This window comes from Suricata suricatta, chromosome 1, assembly GCF_006229205.1.
Source record: "Suricata suricatta isolate VVHF042 chromosome 1, meerkat_22Aug2017_6uvM2_HiC, whole genome shotgun sequence".
Taxonomy (NCBI): Eukaryota; Metazoa; Chordata; class Mammalia; order Carnivora; family Herpestidae; genus Suricata; species Suricata suricatta.
In genome coordinates, this window is record NC_043700.1 from 37,209,816 (window position 1) to 37,233,469 (window position 23,654).

The 23,654-nt window shown below is 36.4% G+C and overlaps 1 protein-coding gene across 3 annotated transcripts in view; it reads left to right on the forward strand.

The window, feature by feature from the left end:
* Positions 1–23,654, forward strand: part of HOOK3 (hook microtubule tethering protein 3) — a 120,563-nt gene that overhangs the window by 43,269 nt on the left and 53,640 nt on the right. For all 3 annotated transcript variants that reach the window (XM_029936732.1, XM_029936719.1, XM_029936725.1), the window contains exons 7-11: positions 4,469–4,531; positions 6,394–6,477; positions 14,000–14,163; positions 19,046–19,186; positions 20,739–20,940. In XM_029936732.1, the coding sequence (XP_029792592.1) occupies positions 4,469–4,531; positions 6,394–6,477; positions 14,000–14,163; positions 19,046–19,186; positions 20,739–20,940 (654 nt within the window). The remainder of the gene's footprint in view (positions 1–4,468; positions 4,532–6,393; positions 6,478–13,999; positions 14,164–19,045; positions 19,187–20,738; positions 20,941–23,654) is intronic.

Below are 23,654 nucleotides of genomic sequence, written 5' to 3' on the forward strand. Positions count from 1 at the left end.
TCTCATGCTCTGTCTCTCTCTGTATCAAAAATAAATAAAACATTAAAAATAATAATAATAAAGTCCAGGGGGCAAGAGAAGCAAGATCTGCATGGAATGTTGGAGATGCTAAAGGAAGGTGCCTATAGCAAACATGGTGAGGTAGGAAGTGCTTAGAAATGAAACCAGAGACCTAAGATCATTAAAATATTGACCAGTTTCATTAGAGTTGGGATTTTGGAAACCAACGAATAGATTTTAGGGAGAAAATACATTGACATCTGTACTTAAGAAAATCCATATGATGACAAGAATGCTTTGGAGGAAAACCAGTTTAGAAAATGGGAGAGCAGTTAAGAAGATGTTGGTAATTATCCAGCAAAGAATGATGGAAGCCTGAACTAGGTTATTGGTGGGGTGGGGACAGGTGGACAGATTTGAAAATTCTAAGAGCTTGAATCAGAAGGCTTGAGCAGCACCTGGGTGGCTCAGTAGTTGAGCGTCCGAATTTGGCTCAGGTCATGATCTCACAGTTCGTGGGTTCGAGCCCCGCATCGGGCTCTGTGCTTATAGCTAGCTCAGAGCCTGGAGCCTGTCTTCAAATTCTGTCTCTTCCTCTCTCTTTGTCCCTCCTCTGCTCGCATTGTCTCTTTCTTTCTCAAAAGAAAAGAAAGAAAACATAAAATTTTAAGAAATGAATCAGTAGGCTTGGTGATTGGTTGGACCTAGGAGGGAGAAAGAGAAAGAATAGCTGGCTAGAATAATAGAAGGAAGAAGGGCTTTTTTTTTTTTTTTGGCACATTCTATTTATATTTCTTTATTCAAGTAGTAATGACCTTGATTTTTTTTGTACCATGGTAAAATATATATAACAAAAATTTGCCATTAGTAACATTTAGTGTGCTTATAATGTTGTGCAAGCATTATCACTATTTAGTTCCAGAACATTTTTCATCACAGCACAAGGAAACCTTGCATACCCCTTACACAGGCAATTCTCATTTCCTCCTTGTTCCAGCCCCTGTCAACCAGTAATCTGCTTTCTGTCTCTATGAATTTCCCTATTCTGGTTATTTCATATAAATGGAAACATAAGATATGTGGCCTTTTGTGTCTAGCTTTGTTCATTTAGCATAATATTTTCAAGGTCATGTTGTAGCATGTATCAATACTTGTTCCTTTTTATGCTGAATAATCCATTGTATGGATGTGCAACATTTTGTTTATCCATTCATCAATTGATGGACATTTGGATTGTTCTACCTTTTAGCTATTGTGAATAATGCTGCTGTGAATATTTTTGAGAGAGAGCTGGGGAGGGACAAAGGGACAGGGAGAGGGAGACTTAAGTGGGCTCTGCGCTGGGCATGGACGTGGGCTCAATCTCACAACCTTGAGATCATGACCTGAACTGAAATCAAGAGTTGGATCCTTTACCGACTGAGCCAGCCCCAGGGTTTTTGTTTTTGTTTTTTTCATTTTTTTTAAACACTTATTCTGGGTATGTTGAAATTGAATTGCTTGGCTATATGGCAATTCTCTGTTTAACTTTTTGAGGAAGCCCCAACTTCTTTTCCATGGGTGCTGTAGCATTTTAAATTCCCACCAGCCATGCACTAGGATTCTAGTTTTTCCACCTCTTTGTCAACCTTCCTAGTGGGTATGAAGTGGTATCTCCTTGCAGCTTATTTGCATTTCCCTAAAGACAAATGATGTTGAGCATCTTTTCATGCACTCATCTTTGGAGAAATATAAATGGTGGTCAGGTAAATGATAGTCTTTTAATTCTTTGAATGCTAATTGGAAGAGGCCACAAGTAAGAGGACAGATGTTGATTTATAAGAGAGAGGGTGATAAATGGTACAGGGTCTGTGAGAAACTGGGAAGAGACTGGGTCAGGGAGCACAAGTGGAGGGATTAGCCTTTATGGGAAGAACAGCACTTATATTACAAGATTGGAGAAGGAAAGGACGGGCATGAATGTTGCCAATTTTGTGGATTAAGACATGGAAGATTTTTATTTGGAGACAAAGTTTTCTGATGAAGAGTAGGTATATTGGTGAGGTTTGAGAAGTGAAGAAGGTTTAGAATAATCTGTGAAGGGAATAAACTGCTGACTGGGGAAGCATAACTATACTTTGGGGACAACTTTGAAGGCCCAGTTGAAATTGGAAACTATGTATTAATAGTGTTTTAGGACTAAAATTTTTTTTTGTTTACTCTCTCAGTACTTAGCAGTCAGGATTTATGGTCAGAACAGACAGGTATTTGAATTGATTTTAGATTAAGATTTTACCAGGAACAAGGAATGGAGGTAAGAGAATTGATGATATTGACAAAAGCCATCAACATAATAGACCTTGAAAAATGTAAGCTAGAAAGAGAAGGTAGTTGGTTAAACAAATGATGAACCGTGGAAGCTAAACAGGGTAGGAAGATTCCCCAAAATAAGATAATATTAGCAAAAGAAAGGAGTAAACATGAGCAGGCAAAAACAAGAACATTTACTATAAAGTCTAAGCAGAATAAGGAAGAAGGTGATCGGCTCTGACTGGAAACCTGAGAGAAATGAGGGAGGTATAGGGCTGGAAACCTCAAGTGGAGAAGCATGTAAACTAAACATAACTGAATGAGAGCAGGAATGACAAATGTTGTGTTCAGAGCATAGGAGACCTAGGATTTTATTCAGAAGTGTTGCTTTGTCATGAGGAGGACTTAACTGCAGTAATGGGAAGAGGCAAAAGACGGGGGGGGGGACAGACAACGACTCCTAGTATTTCTGCCACCTGCCTCCATATCAGATACCGCCTCTGATATTCCGTCACAGCCCTTACCACACTGTGCTTGTCTTTCTCACTTGACCTGTGCTACACCCATGGTTGGTAGCTTCTTAAATATTTCAGAATTATTAAAAGATGATTATTTCTAGATGGTAAATTAATGTTTTTTCCTTTTTATCTTTTTAATGAAGTGTATCTTCTCTGCCATGGGATTGTTTTCACAGTTGGAAGAAGTCTTAAAAATCCTTTGATTAATATTGTCACAAGGAAAGCGTAAACATTGAGGCCAGTATTTTTTACTCTTCCTGAGATCCCTCCACCCCCAATTATGCTAAGGGGCTTTGAACTTTTCTCATCCCATTAATATAGAGCAGTGCTTCTTAAACTTCATTATGCATCAGAATCAGCTGGAGGACTTTCTTAAACATGTTGCTGAACCTTAAATAGTTTGAGTCAATACATCTGGGCTGGGACCTGGTAATTTGCATTTCTCGTGAGTTTCCAGGCAACAATGATGCTGTTTTGAGAACTTCACTTTGAGAACCCCGATAAGAACAAGGTACAGCTGAACATAACATTTCAGGTCTTCAATGGGATTGAAGGCTGAAATGATAAGATCTCTCAATAGTGCATCCCCACATTTCTAATTGTCCTCCATTCTTTTGTCCTTCAGACAGAATATAAGAAGGAAGCAATAGGAAATTGGGACCATTTGGGTCTGCCCCTGACTTTTGTCACAGTCAGAATTTTATCTTTTTCTCCCCCAGCCCCTCACACTTTATGGATCATCCCTCTTTGCAACACCAGGGTGAGAGAGGCTAAGACGTAAATTTGTGTGTGCATGTGTTACAAACATTAGCCAGTTCATTTTGCTTATATTGATTTATATTGATGTTGCCCATATTTATTCTTTAGAAATAGTTACTTAGTGTTGGTATTCCTTTTTTTTTTTTTTTTTGCTGAAAAGTTCACTTTAAAATATTTAGCCATTAAAAAAATTTTTTTTTAATGTTTTTATTTTTGAGAGACAGAGAGAGACCGTGTGAGCAGGGGAGACTCAGAGAGAAAGGGAGATACAGAATCTGAAGCAAGCTCCAGGCTCTGAGCTAGCTGTCAGCACAGAGTCTGACGTGGGGCTCAAACCCACAAATCGAACCATGAGATCATGACCTGAGCCAAAACTGGACGCTTAACCAACTGAACCACCCAGGGGCCCCATCCACTTCTTAAACTAAAAGACCTGTCTTTTTAGTGATAAGAATAACTGATTCTTATGCCTGGGCTTACAGTGAAAAGGAGCCCCAGAATTTAGACCTATAATTTTATTTTTTTTAATGTTAATTTATTTTGAGAAAGAGAGAGAGCATGCATGTGAGTGTGGGGGGAGGGGTAGAGCCCAACAATCAGTGCAGAGCCTGAGTGTGGGCTTCATCCCACGAACCACGAGGTCGTGACCTGAGCTGAAATCAGCTGACTGAGCCACCCACGTGCCCCCAGAGCTATAATTTTAAATGAAAGCATTTTTCTAGAATGAGAAAATATTCCAGACTGAGAAGTTTTAATGTATAGGAAAATGTTCCTTTTACATTTGTGTTTTTTTAATTTTTATAATTCTTTGGTGATTTGGGTGTTCATGTTGTTATGTTAGTACATTTTATATGATGTCTTTTTTGCCTCATAGTGACAAATCATTTAAATCTTAATTGCAGCTGATGAGCAAGGAATCTCCTGTTTCTGCTGGAAATGATACCTATGTTGACCTTGATCGCCAGGTATATCATTTTGCATTGTTTTTATCCATGCAGAGATTGAAAAGGATAAACTTTATATATTAATGAAAAGAATGTTTCATTTGAAATTGCTTACAGGATATATTGGTTTAATTCTTTGATTTTTACTAAAATTCAAGAACTTAAGCTACTTTACTAGTGGGTATTACACATTAGTAATTAAATTTGTAATTAAAATATTGCATAACCCATTATGCAAATTAACTTTCAGTCATTATAATTCATGTTTTCTAGTAATGATTTTACTTTTTCTATTAGTGATATCTTTCTGCATGCTACATTTAACACAACAGATGGATTCCTGGGAAATGGCATGCATTTAATCTTATGATTTATTTATAATACAAAATACCTTTTATTTCACATTTTTCTTCCTTTATCTTTGTGATAAAGATCATTTACCTTCTGTGAACAATTGAACAGTACACTGATACTTAAATGCATTAAGGAAACTACTGTATTTTTAAAGGAACCCTGTGGTGTATTCTTGTGGCTTTAACCAAAGTTATTTTGTAATTTTTTAATTTTTTTTTACATTTTATTTATTTTTGAGAGACTAATGTGAATAGGAGAGGGACAGAGAGAGAGAGAGGGAGACACAGAATCCAAATCAGGCTCCAGGCTCTGAGCTCGCTGTCAGCACAGAGCCTGATGCGGGGCTCTAACCCACAAACCGTGAGATCATGACCTGAGCCGAAGTCGGACGCTTAACCAACTGAGCCACCCAGGTGCCCCTATTTTGTAATTTTAATTACTACTTTTCAATAGACTACTGTTAGTTACATTGTCAGTTTCTGTGTTCCAGCTATCCTGGGACGTTGGTCCCAAAGAGTGAACAGATATCTTCACATTACCCTCTCTCATTTCCCCATGGTTTCTAAATGTTTTGTAGGAAAATCTTTGAACATGATATAATTTTAACCCAAGTTATAATTTGCTTCCCTTACTTTGTGATGTTAGGTTTTAAAGGTGTTACCTTTCTTTTAAGTTTATTTATTTTGAGAGGGAGGTAGGGGTAGAGAGAACAAGTCTTTGAGCATGTGAGTGGGGGAGAGGCAGAGTGAGAAGGAAAGAGAGGAAAGAGGGACTATCCCAAAGGGTAGTGAGGTGGGAGGCTGGAACTGGAGATCATGGCTTGAGCCTAACTAAATCAAGAGTCTGACTCTTAACAGACTGAGCCACCCAAGCGCTCCTAAAGTTGTTATCGTGTATGAATTTTTTTTTTTAATCTATGTTACACAGAGGTTTGGTCACATGAAAGGAAAAGCCAATATGATTTTTAAACCAATTTTTCTTTTCTTAAGTAATCAATTAATTTTAATTAATTTGCTCATGTTTTGTTAACTTAGAGTTTATATATTATTGGAACACAACTCAGAAATGTTTGGTTTGTGTTGGGAATTAGATAATATTTTAAGAACTGTTATACAAACTAACATAAAGGTTTAATATGACTGAATAACTTGGGTTGAAATACATTAGCTATATATTTGAACAGTTGAAACCTCTATCCTCTAGCACATGCATATTTTATCAAGGTAAAATTTCTCAGTTATTACAGAATCAACATTACCAAGAATCATGTAGCCCAGATAGGCAAATGTAAGAAAACTTGATTAGAGGAAAGTACCAGATTCAGAGTACAGAGAAAACAAGACTTAGGACTAGAAGATACTCAAGGTTAGAAATGCCTTCCTTTGACTCTTGAAGAAGATTCTCCATTTCTCCCTGCCCCTCAGAAAGAAATGGGACAGAGTGTTTTAATTCTTTATTATACCTGTGTAATTATTAATTGTTGTTACTTCATATTGAAATGTTTATTGTATCTCTTTGTTTCTAACTAGTTGAAGAAAACTACGGAGGAACTAAATGAAGCTTTGTCAGCAAAGGAAGAAATTGCTCAAAGGTGCCATGAACTGGATATGCAGGTAAGAGGTCTGTTCTGTGTACCACCCATTTGAAATGCACCATTATAAGTAACACCAGGTGTAACCATGTAGTACAGTTTGGCTATAAAACCCTAATTAAAGAGAAAAAAAGGGAAAGTGGATTTTTGATTAAAGGTGGGAGTCTAATCAAACATACTAGTTTTCTTTCCTTATTGTAACCCCATTAGATTTATAATAACTAAATGAAAATGGCATAAAGACACAGGAAAAGAACAGAGGGATATCAGTGCTAGCTTTCAGGAGGAGTAGAGATTTTTTAAAGCCCTGATTCTAGTATTTGCCAATATCCATAGTATAAATACTCGAATTTACATGCAGGCTTGCTTCTTGTAGAGCATGTGACTCTTGATCTCAGGGTTGTGAGTTTTAGCCCCACATTGGGTGCAAAGATTACTTAAACATATTTTTAAAAAATTAATAAGAGGGGCGCCTATGTGGCTCAGTCGGTTAAGACTTCAACTTCAGCTCAGGTCATGATCTCACATTCATGGGTTCGAGCCCCATGTCTCCCTGTATCTCAAAAATAAATACATTTTTTAAAAAAATTAATAAGGTAGGTAAATTGCAAGAAATCTCTCACCAATAAAAAGACAGAATATAAGAATTATTTGGGATTTACCTCAAAATGAAGGAGGTTGGGGGCATGGATCGAGGTTCAAATAAAACATAATTGGCCATATTTTGATGCTTGTTAAAACTGGGTCATGAAAACACATAGTTCATAGTATTTTATAATAGAAGCATTTTACTTTGAAAGGCATAAGTGTTGGTCATTGCTTTGGATGCACATAGGAGGAAGTGTAATCATAGCACACTTGTTGGATTATAAGATAATATTTATCTGGTCACATAAGTTATACGCTAGGATTGCCAAACTACACGTTGTCATCTGTTTTTCTAAGTAAAGTTTTATTGTAGCACAGCTTTGCTTTTCACATCTTGTCTGTGACTGCTTTCCTGCTCTAAGGACAGAGTTGAGTACCTGTCACAGAGATCTATGACTCTCTAAGCCTGCAATATTCACTGCTTGATTCTTTACAGAAGAGTTTACCAGACTTAGTATAGACATATTGCAAAGTGAATGGCAGGGTTGCAGAGGTTATGAGAAGAGACGGGAGTGCCCTATAACATGCTTAATTCTGCAGAAAACAGTAGTAATACACGTGATACTCTGATCTCTAATGTAATAATATAAACCAATTTCATCACTTAGAATTGTCCTAGAGAGATGCTATTGTGAAAGTTGAGGTACAGGTGATAGTAGCTGAGACGTAAACTAGGAGAGGAGCCACAAGGAACAACAAGCAGTCAGGAAGCAGTTTGGGCACAGCAGCCATTACATTGCCAGCTCTTTCTAGTCATCCAGTCTCAGCCCAAATGCACCGGATTAATTTGTCATAAAATATGTATTGGACACTCAGATATGTCAAATACTACATTAGGCCTCCCTGGAAGGCCGTCCATGGTCCATATAGTAGGCACATGAGTGAGAGAGTGAATGGGTGGGGGATTAAGTGAAGAGAGTTATTAAGTAGCAGGTGGCCAGTGAAGGAAACAAGAATAGTGACATAGCTGTTTGTGGAAAGGAAGGGAGGCAAAAGTTGCTGTAATTTAACTTGTCATAGGGGTCACTAGATAATGTCTGATTTTGATAAATCAAGAAATAGAAGTGTAAAACATTTAGAGATGTAAATAACAACCCAAGACAGTAAAATTAGGAATAGATGAACTAGTTGTCTCTTAAAAGCAGAAGCACTCTACAAGAAACTATAGCTTTTTAGGATAAGCTCCTTTTTTGTCTGATTTTTTCTTAAAATCATGTCTGTGTATCATTTTTTATTACAACCATATTTAGGAGTTATTGTTGGCCTTGTTCCGTACTGCTGCAGTAATGCTCGTATCCCAGTAGAACGAGTCAAATGAATTATTTGGCTTCCTAGTGTGTATAAAAGTCACGTTTATACTTCATCATAAGTATGCAATAGCATTATGTCTAAAAACAAATGTAAGGGCACCTGGGTGACTCAGTCAGTTAAGCATCAGCTTCAGCTCAGATCATGATTTTTCAGTCTGTGAGTTCGAGCTCCATGTCAGGCTAAAAGCTACGCTAATAGCTAAGATGATGGTTAGCAATTTTTAGCAATAAGATCTTTTTAAATTAAAGTGTATACATTAGGAAGAAAGGAAAAGAGTACACATTTATAGTGACAGCTCAGAGCCTGGAGCCTGCTTTAGAATCTATGTCTCTTTCTGTCTCTGCCTATCCCCTGCTCGCACTCTCTCTCTCAAAAATGAATAAACATTTTAAAAGACTTAAAAAAAATTTTTTTAACGTTTATTCATGAGAGACAGAGACAGAGTGCAAGCGGGGGAGGAGCAGAGAGAGAGGGAGACACAGAATCCAAGGCAGGCTCCAGGCTCTGAGCTGTCACTATAAATGTATACTCTCTTCCTTCCTTCCTTCCTTTTTTTCTTTCTTTTTCTTCCTTCCTTCCTTTCTTTTCCTTTTTTTCTTTCTTTTTCTTTCTTACTTTCTCTTTCTTTTTCTTTCTTTCCGAGAGTTTATTGCTAAAAATTGCTAGCCATCATCTTAGCTTTTAGCTGGAGGAGTGTTTGCCTCAGCATTTTTGGCTACTGACTGATCAGGATGCTGGTTGCTGAAGGCAGGGGTGGCTGTGACAGTTTGTTAAAATGAAATTTGCTGTATCAATGGACTCTTCCTTTTCCAAATGATCTTACATGTTAATGCGGTTTGATAGCATTTCAGCCACAGTAAAACTTCTTTCAAAATTGGAGTCAGTCTTTTCAAACCCTACTGCTGCTTTCTCAATTGTTTATGTGATGTTTTAAATCCTTTATTGCCATTTCAACAACCTTCACAGCATCTCCACCCCAAGTCACTTTCTTTGCCTGTCCATATGGAGCCAACTACTCATTTATTAAAGCTTTATCTGAGATTGCAGCAGTTCAGTCCCATTTTCACACTCCATTTCTTTTTTGGTTTGTTTGGTTTGTTGGGGTTTTTCTTGTTGTTGTTGTTGTTTTTAGAGAGCGGGTGTTCAGGGGAGAGGGGCAGAGAGAAAAGAAAATCTTTTTTTTTTTTAATTTTAGGGACAGAAAGGAGGTGCAAGTTGGGGAGAGGGGCAGAGAGAGAGAGAGAGAGAGAGAATCTTAGAATCTTAAGCAGGCTCCACGCTCAGTGAGGAGCTGCATATAGGGCTCCATCCCATAACCCAGGATTGTGACCTGAGCCAAAATCAGGAGCCAGATGCTCAACCCACTGAGCCACACAGGCACCCCCACGCTCCATTTCTAATTCTAGTTTTCTTGCTATTTCCACCACATCTGTAGTTACTTTCCTCACTGAAGTCTTGAACACCTCAAAATCATCCAGGAGGCTTGGGATCAACTTCTTCCAAACCTCTGTTATGATGATTTGTTTTTTTACCTCTTCCCATGAATCATGAATCTTCCTATTGCCATCTGGAATGGTGAATCCTTTCCAAAGGTTTTCAGTTCATTTTACCCAGATCCATTTGAGGAAGCACTATCTGTAGCAGCTACAGCTTGACCAAATGTGCTTCTTTTTTTTTTTAATGTTTATTTATTAATTTTGAGAGAGTGAGCACAAGTGGGAGAGAGGCAGAGAGAGGAGGGAGAGAGAGAATCCCAAGCAGGCTCCACACTTTTAGTGCAGAGCCCAACTCAAGGCTTGAACTCACAAACTGCAAGATCATTACCTGAGCGCAGATCGCAAGTCAGACACATAACCAACTGAGGCATGCAGATGCTCCCCAAAATGTGCTTGAGAGTCTAAATTACTCCTTGATCCATGGCCTGCAGAGTGGATATCATGTTAACAGGCTTGAAAACAACATTAATCTGATTGTACTTCTCCATCAGAGCTCTTTGGTGACCAGGTGGCATTGAGCAGTAATTTTTCTTTTAATGTTTATTTATTTTTGAGAGAAAGAGCTCACAAGCAGGGGAAGGGGTAAAGAGAGAAGGAGACACAGAATCCACAACAGGCTGTCAGCACAGAGCCCAACGTGGGGCTTAAACTCACAAACCGTGAGATCATGTCCTGAGCCAAAGTCGGACGCTTAACACACTGAGCCACCCAGGCGCCCCAATGAGCAGTAATATTTTTAAAGTCATCTTTTTTTCTGAGCAGTAAGTGTCAATGGTAGACTTAAAATACTTAAACCATGTTGTAAGCAGATGTGCTGTCATCAGGACTTTGAGGTTCCATTGGTAGAGGACAGGCAGGGCAGATTAAGCATAATTCTGAAGGGCCCTATGATTTTCAGAATGCTAAATGAGCATTGGCTTTAACTTAAACTCACCAGGTGCATTAACGTTTAATGAGAGTCGACCTGTCCTTTGAAGCTTTGAAGCAAGGCATTGACTTCTCTTGTCTAGCTATGAATAGCATCCTCTTCCAATAGAAGGCTATTTCTCATCTACATTGAAAATCTGTTTAGTGTAGCCACCTTCATGAATTAACTCAACTCCTTAATTTCCTGGATAACTTGGTGTCACTTCTATATCAGCACTTGTTACTTCATCTTGCACTCTTTGTTATGAAGGTCATTTTTTCTCTTTTACCTCATGTACCAACCTCTGCTAGCTTGAGACTTTTTCTTCAGCAGCATTCTTACCTCTTTCAGTCCTCATCGAGTTGAAGAGAGTTATTGTCTTGCTCTGGTTTAGGCTTTGCCCTAAGGGAATATTGTGGCTGTCTCTCCAGACCACTAAAACTTTCTCGGGATCAGCAATGAGGCTGTTGTTTCACTTTCTTATCATTTGCATGTTCACTGGAGTAGCTTTAAATTTTTAATTTCCTTCAAGAACTTTTCCTTTGTATTCACAATTAGGCTATACTGTTTAATACAAGAGGCCTAGCTTTCAGCCTATCTGTTTTCAACATACCTTTCTCACTAAGCTTAATCATTTCTATCTTTTGATTTAAAATAAGAGATGCACAGCCTTTCACCAGAACACTTAGTAGAACACATAGTAGGCCTAATAACTTCAGTATTTTTATGTCTCAGAGACTGGGGAGGCCTGAGGAGAGAGAGAGGCTAGCTAGTGGGGGAAGGAACAGCTGGTCAGTGGAGCAGTCAGGCCGCACTCAACAGTTACCAGCTCAACTGACCATTTTTTTGTGTGTGTTTGCTGGCACCCCAAAGCAATTACAATAGTAATATCGAAGATCACTGATCACAGATCATCATACAATAATAATGAAAAAGTTTGAAATATTATAAGAATTATCAGAATATGACATGAAGTGAGCAATATTGTTGGAAAAATGGTGCCTATGGACTTGAGACTGGATTGCCACAAACCTTTGATTTGTAAAAATGGCAGTACTGAGGAGTACAGTAAAATGAGGTATGCCTGTAGTCTCCTTTTTCTGTGTGTGTGGAAAGGACTTTTGCCAAATATACAGGCATACATCGTTTGAAAAAAATAAAAAGGAGGAAGGTACAGAAATGGGTGAAATACTCCAGTGACATGGAATAGAGCCCCTGCTCTCTTCTGAGAAAGACTCATGGCAGTTATAGAAATCTGACAAATTATAGAGCTGGCATTTTACCTTCATTCATCTATTCAACAAATGTTACTGAGTGCCTCTAAGGAGCGTGTGAAATGGAAATCAGTCTGAAGAGACCTTAGAAGCCTTTGTAAAGATTTTGACTTTGAGTAAGTGGGAAGCCACTGGAGAATTTTGAGCAAAGTAGTCATGTGATTGGAGTTTTATGTAAATGGATTATTGTGGGCACTGTATGGAGAATAGACTAAAAGGAGGCAAGGACCAAATTTAGAAGACTAATTATGAAGCCACTGCAGAAATCCAGGCCAAAAAAAAAAAAATTAATGTTAGCTTAAATTGGAATTTAGGGCTTGTAAGAAGTGGTCAAAATATGTTTGAAGGTAGAGCCAGTGATATTTGCTGACAGTTTGGATGTGGGTAGGAAGGAAAGATGTTAAGGATTATGGCTGAGCAACTGGAAGGATGGAGTTCCTTTTCACTGAAATGAGAAAGGCTGGAGGGAGTGGGAGTGAGGAGTAATTAAGAGCTCCCCTGGACAATTTAAATTTGAGATGCCTGTTAAACATCCAAGTGATGTCCAGTTTGGGGTTGCAGGCTAGAAATCAAACTGTGCGAGGTGTCACTGAATAGAGGATGTTTACAGCTGGGAAACTGGAAGCCATCACTGTATGTAAAGAAGAAAAGCTATAGGGTACTCCAAAGGCAGGGAAATAAAGAAGAATTGACTAAGGAGACAGGGAAGCGTGGTGGGCTGGTACAGAAACCAGGAGAGTAAGGTGTCCTGGTAGCCAAGAGAAGGAAATGCTTCAAAGAGTAGGATACATTGTGTCAAATGTTGATTGATTGCAGTGACATGAAGGTGTCAGTAGTGATCCTGATGAGCAGTTTTGTAGAATGGAGGGACCAGTAGCCCAGCTAGAATGAGTTCAAGAGAAAGAGGAAGATGGGGAACAAGTATTAGAAATGACAGTTAACTTTGTTTTTACAGCTTTATTGCTATATAATGAACATATAATAAACCATTCATGTTTTGATGTTGACATATGTATGAATGTGTGAAAACTACCACAATTGATAGAATGAACCCATCACCCTCAAATTTGATCATGACTCTGTATTCCCCCTTCAGTCCCTAGCTCTGCTTTGTACTCTAGATTTGTTGTATCTTCTAGAATTGAATAAAGAAGGAGTATACATTATGTACTTTTTTTATCTGATTTTTTCATTATTTTCATGTTGATGGTATCAGTAGTTAATTCTTTTTTACTGCTAAATAGTATTCTCTTATATGCATATACTAGAATTTATCCATTCACCTGTTGATGAACATCTGTGTTGTTTCTAGTTTTTCTCTATTACAAATAAAACAGTTGTTAACATTCTTTATAAGTTTTTGTGTGGCCATGTACTTTCATTTCTCTCGAGTAAGTAGATACTACCTGGGTCATGTGGTAGTTGCATGTTTAATTTTTTGGGACAATGCAAAGCTGTTTTCCAAAGTGCTTAAAACATTTTACATTGTCACCAAAGGTGTACAAGACTTCCATTTATTCTACATCTTTGCCAACACTTGGTATATATAGCCAATATTTCTTATTTTAGCCTTTCTAGGAGTGTATTAGTATAACATTGTAGTGTTAATTTGCATTTCCTTAATGATTAATCATGAGTATCTTTTTGTGTGCTTAGTTGCCATTTACATCTTATTTGGTGAACGATCTTCAGATATAAAGAATGAATCCTTCTTGCTCTGCCTTTGCAAGATTCCAAAGTAGTGCAAATGTGGAATGTCAATTAAATATGTAAATGTGGAGGTCCGTTAAAACCAGCTTTAAGTCATAATGGTAATTCACAAGTGATTATGCTAATACCACTGTAATTGGAGGAAATAATTTGTCTTCCTATCTTTTTTTTTTTTTTGGTCTTCCTATATTCTAACAGGTTGCAGCATTGCAAGAGGAGAAAAGTAGTCTTTTGGCAGAGAATCAGGTATTAATGGAGAGACTTAATCAGTCTGATTCTATAGAAGATCCTAATAGTCCTGCAGGAAGGAGGCATCTGCAGCTTCAAACTCAATTAGAACAACTCCAAGAAGAAACATTCAGGTAAAAGACCACTCACTAAAGTCTATCTGCTAAACATTTGGTAACTGTCTTTTAAAGTTAAGAATATAGTGCCAGGACTATACCACTCTAGTGCTATGTAACACTAGTGGTAGTGCTATATAACACTAGTGGCTGCAAACCAAAGGAAGAGGTAAAATAAACAACTTCCCCAAATTTTCCCATGTGACATGAAGGTAACTTCACATCTAGGAAAAATTCTATCAAAGCCACATGCTCAATATTATCTGAAAGATATTATGCCTCAGTTGTTCTTATGAGAAAAACAAAAGAGCCACACATCCCACACACCTGTCCCTCCCCCTCCCGCTAGGCTTTTGAGGCAAGTAAAAGGCAGATTAACAAAAACAATTAGAGAAAGACAGAAAAATACCGGGCGTGAGGGTAAGTTGGAGAGCTCACCAGAAAGATTAAATTCACTGAAAATCTGAAATCACTTTTAAAACAAAAAAGAGATTAAACCACAAACTGCAAGGAAAAGATTTCAAAGTCCAGTGCATTGCCTTGAAGGACCAGATACCATGAAAACATAGCAGGACTAACATAAAGAGATTGATGCGCTTTGTAGGTACTTGGTTTAAAAAGGCCAGGTGCTTGATTTATAGAGATAGACGTATTTAGAGAGCAAGCTAGTTTAAAGGGACTGTTTTCTAAACACATTTTCTGGGAGAGGAAAAGGCCAAAAAGGAAGGGAGAATGGCCCTTTGGCAATTGGATGGTAAAAGGGAAAAGAAGAAAAGGAAAAGTTTGGTGTCCTGCCAGATAAAACAGAACCACAAAATCGAAAGATTTAGCAGTAAAATATATTTTGCTTTAACAGGAAAAAAAAAAACAACTATACTTAAGTCTTTTCCAAACGCTTAGCAGTAGTCCCCTGTGGTCTACATGAGCCATTCAAGATGTTGTCACAGACCCTTGCAGGTTTGCCGGCGCCTTTTCAGAGACGCTTCCAGACCATCCCTTTTCTAACGACAAGTCTGTGCAAGGGTGGATCTTCTTCATATACTTCAGCCAAAAAGGTGTCACAACAGGTGAATGTAGAAATAGCTATGACAGCCCAGCTGTCTTCTGTTAAACTGGATTATTTGAATCACAAAAATGTAAAACATCACCACTCTTCTCCCTATTTTTATGTTTTAGGATCTACAGTTATTTTTCATAAATAATGTGTTTTCTATATTGACATAATGGGTTTATTACTGTTACTTTCAATATATTTAGATGTTTGTTTTAATTTTTAAATGTGATCCAAGTAAATATCAATAGATAAAACCTGTATAAACAAACATTCTTTGAAATGTCAGTCATTTTAAGAGGGTGAAGGGATCCTGAGACCAAAAAGTTTGAGAAATCTTCATCTTTATCTTGACCTTTTAACACAGAATTGATAAGACGGTAAACTCTAAGTATGACTGTACCCTTTTGTTTCTAAATTGTGACTAGTTTTTTTTCAGTTTTGTTTTTAAGGGAACTGAGGGGTGGTGGGGGGCCCTTTGGGGGCAGAAAGAGAGAGAATGATTTCCATGCAGGCTCCGCACTGTCAGTACATAGAGCCCAACACAGGGCTCAAACCCATGAACTGTGAGACCATGACCTGAGCCGAAAGCAAGAGTCAGATGCCTAACCAACTGAGCCACCCAGGGGCCCCTAAATTGTGGCTAATTTTTAAAGTATGGTTTGGGAAAGTGGTATTTAGAATTGCCCTGTGTATTCGATACAAAGGAAATAGTATCTAAATATTTTATTTGATCCAGAATACATGTTGTAATATATATTGCAGTTCTTACTTTGAAGCATTAAACAATTCAAGTACTTATCAGTACTACATATTTATACCTCTCACTATTTATTATTACTTATAGTCAGTTAGAATACTTTTGGCTTATCTATATTATGACCTTGTATTTTTCTTTTTTTTTCTTTTTTTAGCATTGATACAAGCTTTTAAGTTTTAAGTCTCATAGATTTTTTTGAATAAATTATTATTAATTTTTATAGATGTGATAGTGGTATCATAGTGCTTTAATTTTTTTTAATGTTTTTATTTATTTTTGAGAGAGAGAGAGAGAGAGTGGCAGAGGGGAAGAGAGAGGAGGACACACAGAATCTGAGCCCTATGTGGGCCTTGAACTCACCAACTGTGAGGTCATGACCTAAGCCAAACTTGGACACTTAACCCACTAAGCCACCCATGTGCCCCTCAGAGATTATACAAAAGGGATAATATATTTTTTTAATGGAGGGATTTGGCACTTACCATTTGATTAATTCATCAAACTGAGCAGCAGCATCCACTGCGTACTGTGTCACCCATATAGTATTTTTGCCAAATATTTAACCTGAATATAATCATGAGGAAATAATCAGAATAAGGAATATCCTTGAAGATGGCTAGGACTACTCAAAAAAGTCAATAGGAGCTTATTTTTCCTCTTTATTTTTTTATATTTTTTAATGTTTATTTTTGAGAAAGAAACAGAGCGCAAGTCGGGGAGGGGCAGAGAGAGAGAGGGAGACACAGAATCCGAAGCAGACTCCAGGCTCCCAGCTGTCAGCACAGAGCCTGATGTGAGGCTCAAAGCCACAAACCACGAGATCATGATCTGAGCCAAGTCTGACACTTAACTGACTGAGCCACCCATCAAAAGTCAATATTTTTAGAAAACAAAAGGAGGAATCTACAAAGGGGATAATACAACTAGAGATAATGTGAAAGTTTTCATTGGATCCTCAAGGTAGAGAGAGGGAACATTTTTACTACAGTTGGAGAAATTTAAATATGGACTATGTATTAGATAATATTAAATTAATATTAATTTTGTTAGATATAATAATGGTATTGTGATGATGTATAAAAGACTATCCTTATTGCTGAAGTATTTAGGGGTGAAGGGTCATGACCTCTGCAGCTTCCTTTATGATAGTTCTCAAAAAAATATATATATATTTTATGTATGTGTTTACTCATAAAGTGAGTGAGAGAAAGCATATAAAGCAAAATGTTAACAGTAAGTAGATGAATCTAGCAAAGGGTATGCAGGTATTCATTGAACTAATCTTTCAAATTGTAGATTTCAAATATTTAAAAGTAAATGGTTGAGGGAGAGTTAAATCCAATTTTCTAGACAATGATAACATCTGGAGCATAAGCTTTTACTTCCACTTTTCCCTCTCTTACATCAAAACCAACAAAAATAATTTTTAAAAATACTAACATTTGATATATAAATATTTTTTAAATAATCCTAAAGAAAACAGCTTCATTCCAGTACTATATGAAAATAAACTTTATTCTAGGATTATTAACCTACTGGTTATTATTAAGTGTATTACAATAACTGTTAGATTTCTTATTTTAGCTCTTGCAATCCATAAGTTAAAGGAGAAGAAATAATGTAAAATAAGCTTGGTATGTGAAATTCTCAGTAAAGAACAAGAGGATAATCTATTTTAATCTAGTATTTAATTTTTTTCCTAAACATTCCAAAAATCCTGGCTTTGCCACTTACTAGCTGTGTAACTTTGGACATGCCTCCATTTCATTCACTATAAGATGGTCTAATAATTACCTACCTTCTAGAATGTTTGTCTTAAATGAGTATTAAATGAGTTAACATGAAAAGTACTGAAAATATTCCCTGACACATAGATATAATAAAGGTTAGACTATTTGTTAAAGATAAAGGTTAAATTATTATATGGTTTTGGGATAGTGGGTAGATATTTTAGCAGGAAAAATTAGATCCTTACATAATATACTAAAGTGAAATCTGGGGGAAAATAAAAATTTTAGTGTTAAAAATGAAACCCTGTAAATACTAACAAAAATATAGGATAAAAGAAAAAAGCTTTCTAATCATACACTAAAAGTGAAAACTATAAGGTAGAAAATTCATCAGTAGAGTTACATAAAAATTAAGAATATCTGTTAAATTGAAATATTTCTATAAATAAAATTAAAAGTAAATACAGGAACACCTGGAGGGGGTGTCTAGGTGGCTCAGTTGTTTAAGTATCTGACTCTTGATTTCAGTTCCAGTCATGACCTTGTGTTTGGTCAGTCTCCTCACTGGGTGTAGAGCCTTCTTAGGATTCTCTCTACCTTCTCTACTTCCCCACTCCTACTCTCTCTTTCTCTCAAAAAAAGTTTTTTTTAAGTGATGGGCATCTGATTTCCAATCAGTTAGGCATCTGACTCTTGGATTTCGGCTCAGGTCATGATTCTCGCTGTTTGTGGGATCAAGCCCCATGTCACACTGTCGCCTTCTGCCTCTCTCCCCCACTTACATGTTCACTCGCTCTTTCTCTCTCTCAAATAAAAAAAGTAAATAATCAACAATAAATATTTGTGACATTAGAGACAATCTTGTAAATCAAAAGGAAAGATTTAAAAAATAAGAAGTAAGAATGGTATTATCCATATTTGGAGGGGAAAAGACCTATAAACAGCAACCAGACTAGAGGACATACTCAAAAATGTTAACAGTATTATCCATATAGATTAATACATATTTTTTCTTGCTTTCTTTTCCGTATTTTATAAATTTTCAACAGGGAACATCTGTTAATTTCATAGTCAAAAATAAACCTTTAAACAAATTATATCTACTGTATTTGGAAAAATATTACTTGATGTCTAACTTTCTGAACCGAGAAGTGGTAATCAGTTGTTAGGTTTCCTCAAGCCTTGGACCAGTGGGATCCATTTTCAGGATAATTAAAACTTGGAGGTAGAACTTATGGTCACAGAAGTAGGAGACAGATTCAGGAGTTTATTCTCATGTTTTTTTTATTTCCTTTTACTGTTGTAAGAATTACTAGACAGTAAATAGCATTTTCTTGGTCTATTTTGTTTTGATTACAGACTAGAAGCAGCCAAAGATGATTATCGTATACGCTGTGAAGAGTTAGAAAAGGAAATCTCTGAACTCCGGCAACAGAATGATGAACTAACCACTTTGGCAGATGATGCTCAGTCTCTAAAAGATGAAATAGATGTTCTTAGGTAAACAGTTTTCCTGTCTTTGTGGTATCTCTGGCCTCTCATCATCCAGAACAGCTCTGCCACTATGTTACAAACTCTCGGATCTCTGAACAAATAGCATGGTATTTAACTGGGTTCAGATTCCAGCGCTACCTTTTATTTAACCTCTTACGTAACCATTTTCTCATCTATAAAATGGAAATAATCTACTTCCCTACCTCAGATTTAGATGCAGAACTAAGGTGCGTTTTTATTTCTAAACCATTGGAACAGTATCTGGCAAGTAAGTGCTGTACAAATATTTGTTAAATAGAAACTAGTCTCCGACCATCACTTCATACCTGTGTAGTTCTGGAGCTTTTCTTATAATGACTCCTTTTCTTTAATTTCAAGTCCTCTGGTCACTCAGTCATCCTCTTTCTCAGAGACTGTCACACCCCACGAGGCGTCATTTCCTTGCTAGACCATTTTACCTGTACCTCGACTGTTCTCTCACTAAGCGCCTTCACTCTCTGCCACCTCGATTTGCCACCATTCCACTTGTATAATCTAGCCTCTGTTGGATCATCATTCCAGCCATTTACATTTTTGCTCTTTGAATACTGAGAATGAATAGAGAAATTCACAGTGATACAGTTTTGTCCTAGTACAAATCCATGATCTTTATTCTTCGTTGGGCTCTTACCTGTAGTCCACCATTCTGCTGCTCATGATAGATAGCTCTCCTATTTCTCTCATAGCTAGTACCTCTTTCCATAACTCTTCTCACCTGGACACCTCCCCCTCCCCTTCCCTCTCAATGCCTTAGTCTCAGTAGATGGCATTGTCTCCTACTGCATCAAGGAAAACCATGAGCTGTGGAGCTCTACCTGTCCTGTACTTCCTGTATCTCCTAACTGCCCTGCATCCCCACCTATCTTTTCTTTTTTGCTTTTAAATGTAGACTTGTCATTCTTTCTCATGTCCAGTGCTGATTCCTTCTTCAGTACTCTGAGTCTCAACACTTCTTGCTTACATAAGGACTCTGTTCCATCCGTTATCATTTCTCTTCACATTTGGATCTCCCACCTTAGCATATATTTATATGTTTAGGTCTCTCATCTTACAAAAAAGACTTATTACTCTCTCCTTCCCTCCAGAACAAATGTAGGTTACACAAGGTAAAATTTACATTCTCTCCTCAACTCCCTAAAATGTGCCCTCTCCTACCCCCACTGCTGCACGGAAATGGCTGTTCTTGTGGTCACTAATATCATCCTAATTGCCAGATCATTTTGGACACTACACAATTTATTTTGCTTCTGTGCTACATGTCACTGTGCTGTCTACCCCTCCCACACCCACCCACCACCACCACTTGCTTTCCTTAAATTATATGATGTTCTCCATTACAAGTTTTGCTGTCATTTTGGTCCTATTTTTTAGCCTGAACAAAACAATCTAGAATCACCTTTGGTCTTATAACTTCATTTGAATGTGTTCTTTTCTGGCAGTCCCTCTTGGTGTAGCACTATTAAAGCAGCTTTACAACTCTGGATGTGTTTCTGATTTCTAATCTCCCATCTCATTCTAGACATTCTTCTGATAAAGTGTCTAAACTAGAAGGCCAAGTGGAATCATATAAAAAGAAGCTAGAAGATCTTGGTGATTTGAGGCGTCAGGTTAAACTCTTAGAAGAAAAGAATACTATGTATATGCAGAACACTGTCAGTCTAGAGGAAGAGTTAAGAAAAGCCAATGCAGCTCGAAGTCAACTTGAGACATATAAGAGACAGGTAAAAAGAATAGTAACAAAGTTTCTTAATGATGTTTTCAAGCAAGTTCTCCATTATAACACTGTGGCTTACCAAAAATCCATTGACTCTTGTTTTCACAGTATTCTGTTTTTTACATATGAAACTTAGTTCTTTTTTTCCTAACTTCTTAATTTTAATTCCAGTATAGTTAACATTAAAATTTAGTTCTCATCCAGAGGTCACTGAACTAGACCCTATTGCAGATCCTTTTATTGGTTTTTTTTAAGTTATTATATAATACTTAAGAAATACACAAAAGTAAAAGAATAATACAAGTATCTTTGCTTAAAAAATAAAACATACTCTTCCCCTCTTCATTATAGTAACCAATATGCTGTTTTGTAGTTTTCTTTCCCATGCATTTCTCTATTGTTTTGGTGCATATATATTTAATTATATATACTATATATATATATATATATATATACATATATATATATACACACACACACACACACAAATATATATATATACAAATATATATATAATGTGTAACATTTTGACATGTTTCAGAACTATCTAAGTGATATAGTAAAAAGACTCTTCTGTGATTTACTTTGCTGAGTATATTTGTAAAATTTGTTTATGTTGACAGGTAGAATTTTGTTTGATTCATTTGTACTGCTGTACACGATACCACAATTTATCCATTTTCCTATTGAAGGACATATAGGATGTTTCAACCTTTCTTTTAATTACACGGAATAGGAATGTCACTATGAATATAATTGAACATATCCTCTTCTATAGTTATGTGTAATTTCTAGAGCTATAAGGAATTTCCTTCCTTACAGTATCTTCATTTAATGAGATACTGCTAAATTGCTCTTCAAAGTATATTACTAACCAGAAGTTTGTATGAATCCCCTGTTGTTCCACATCATCACCAACACTTAGTGTCGTTTACTCAAATTTTAACAGTTGGATGAATATGAAATAGTGTCTCCTCATGATTATTCTTTGCATTACCCTAATTACAAATATATTTACTGATTACATTTCTTTTGTGAATTGCCTGTTTTTAATCTTCTATTCATTTTTTAAATTGTATTTCTTTTTCTTACTGATTTCTTAAAGTTCTTATATATGTTCTTGATATTAATCTTGTCAGTTACACTTGCTACATTTGTTTCCTACCAATCTGTGACCTTTCTCTTTACCTTTTCTGAGGTTTATTAACTTTAATGTGATTAATGTAATGAACTTTAAATATTTTTATGATTTATGCCTTTTATGCCTTAAGAAACAATTTCATACATAAGGATGTAAGACTAATCTCTGTTTACTTAACAAGGATTTAAAGTTAATTTGGCAGAATTAGGTCTTTCAATCACATGGAATTAATTTTTGTGTAGGATGCTAGATTAAGAATCCATTTGAATATTTTATTGTCTATGTAGACAATCAATCAACCTAGTGATATTTATTTAATAGTCTCTTGCATAATGACCTGCAAGTCTCTTACCTGTAGTGTCTATCTTAAATGTGAGTTTGTGTCTGGGTGCTCTCTTCTGTTTCATTGGTTTATTTGTCTATTCTGACACCAATACCCCACTGTCTTATTATTTATAAATTTTTAGTAATTTTGTTATTTGATAATACAAACATCCACACCTTGTTCTTTTTCAAAACAGTCTCTTAGACCTTTTCCTTCCTTTTATACCCAAAACTTTTGGGAATTAGAATTGCATTGACTTTGTTGATTAATTTGGGGAGAATTGACATCTTTATGACAGTGAACATTCCTATTAGTCAAAGTATCTTTCCATTTATTTAGGTCTTCAGTGACTTTCAGTTTTTTAATTTTCTTCTAAATGTCATGCACATATTATATTTACTCTTAGGTACCTTGTTCAGATTTTGTAATGGCAATTAGCAAAAGAAAGGATACCATTTTCAGTTTGCTGTTTATTTATATAATTGAAATCAATGTTTATGTCATTTTACAACCATGCTAGATTCTCATATTACTTCTAATAATGTCTGTAGTATCTCTTGTCATAAGTCATATATAATACAAATAAGTTTTGTTTCCTTTTTTCTACTACATACCCTTTTATTCCTTCTTAATCAGCATGTTTGACCTGCAATTCAACTCAGAATAGAAGTAATCATATTAGGCAACCATTTTTTGTTGATTTTATACAGAATGCTTTAAACGTTTTACCAGTGTATTAGTATATTTTGCTCAGGATGGCTATCTCAAGTGGATAAACTTACTCAGCACCTTTTCCTACACTATTGAGAGACTCCTATACTGCTCTTCCCTCTATTAAATAAAGCGATGAATTCTGTTAATGGACTGTCTGTGCCTAAGCCATTCCTGAATTAAAACTCAGTCACTGGAGGTTTATTATTTTTACCTTATTAGATTTGCTTTGTTCATTTCACTTAGAATATTTTGTCTCTATGATTCACTTAAAGTTTTCTATCTCATACTTTTCTTATCTGATTTTGGCATCAAAACTATACTGGCTTAAAATGAGTTGGAGAAGTTTTAGTAGAATACCTCCGTACACCATGAATACTGGCAACTTTTTTGCTGGGTATATTTTTCTTTAATTTATTTTTTGATGTTTGTTTATTTTTGAGAGAGAGATTGTGTAAGCAAGGGAGGAACATAGGGAGAGGGAGTCACAGAATCTGAAGCAGGCTCCAGTCTCTGAGCTGCCAGCACAGAGCCCAACATGGGG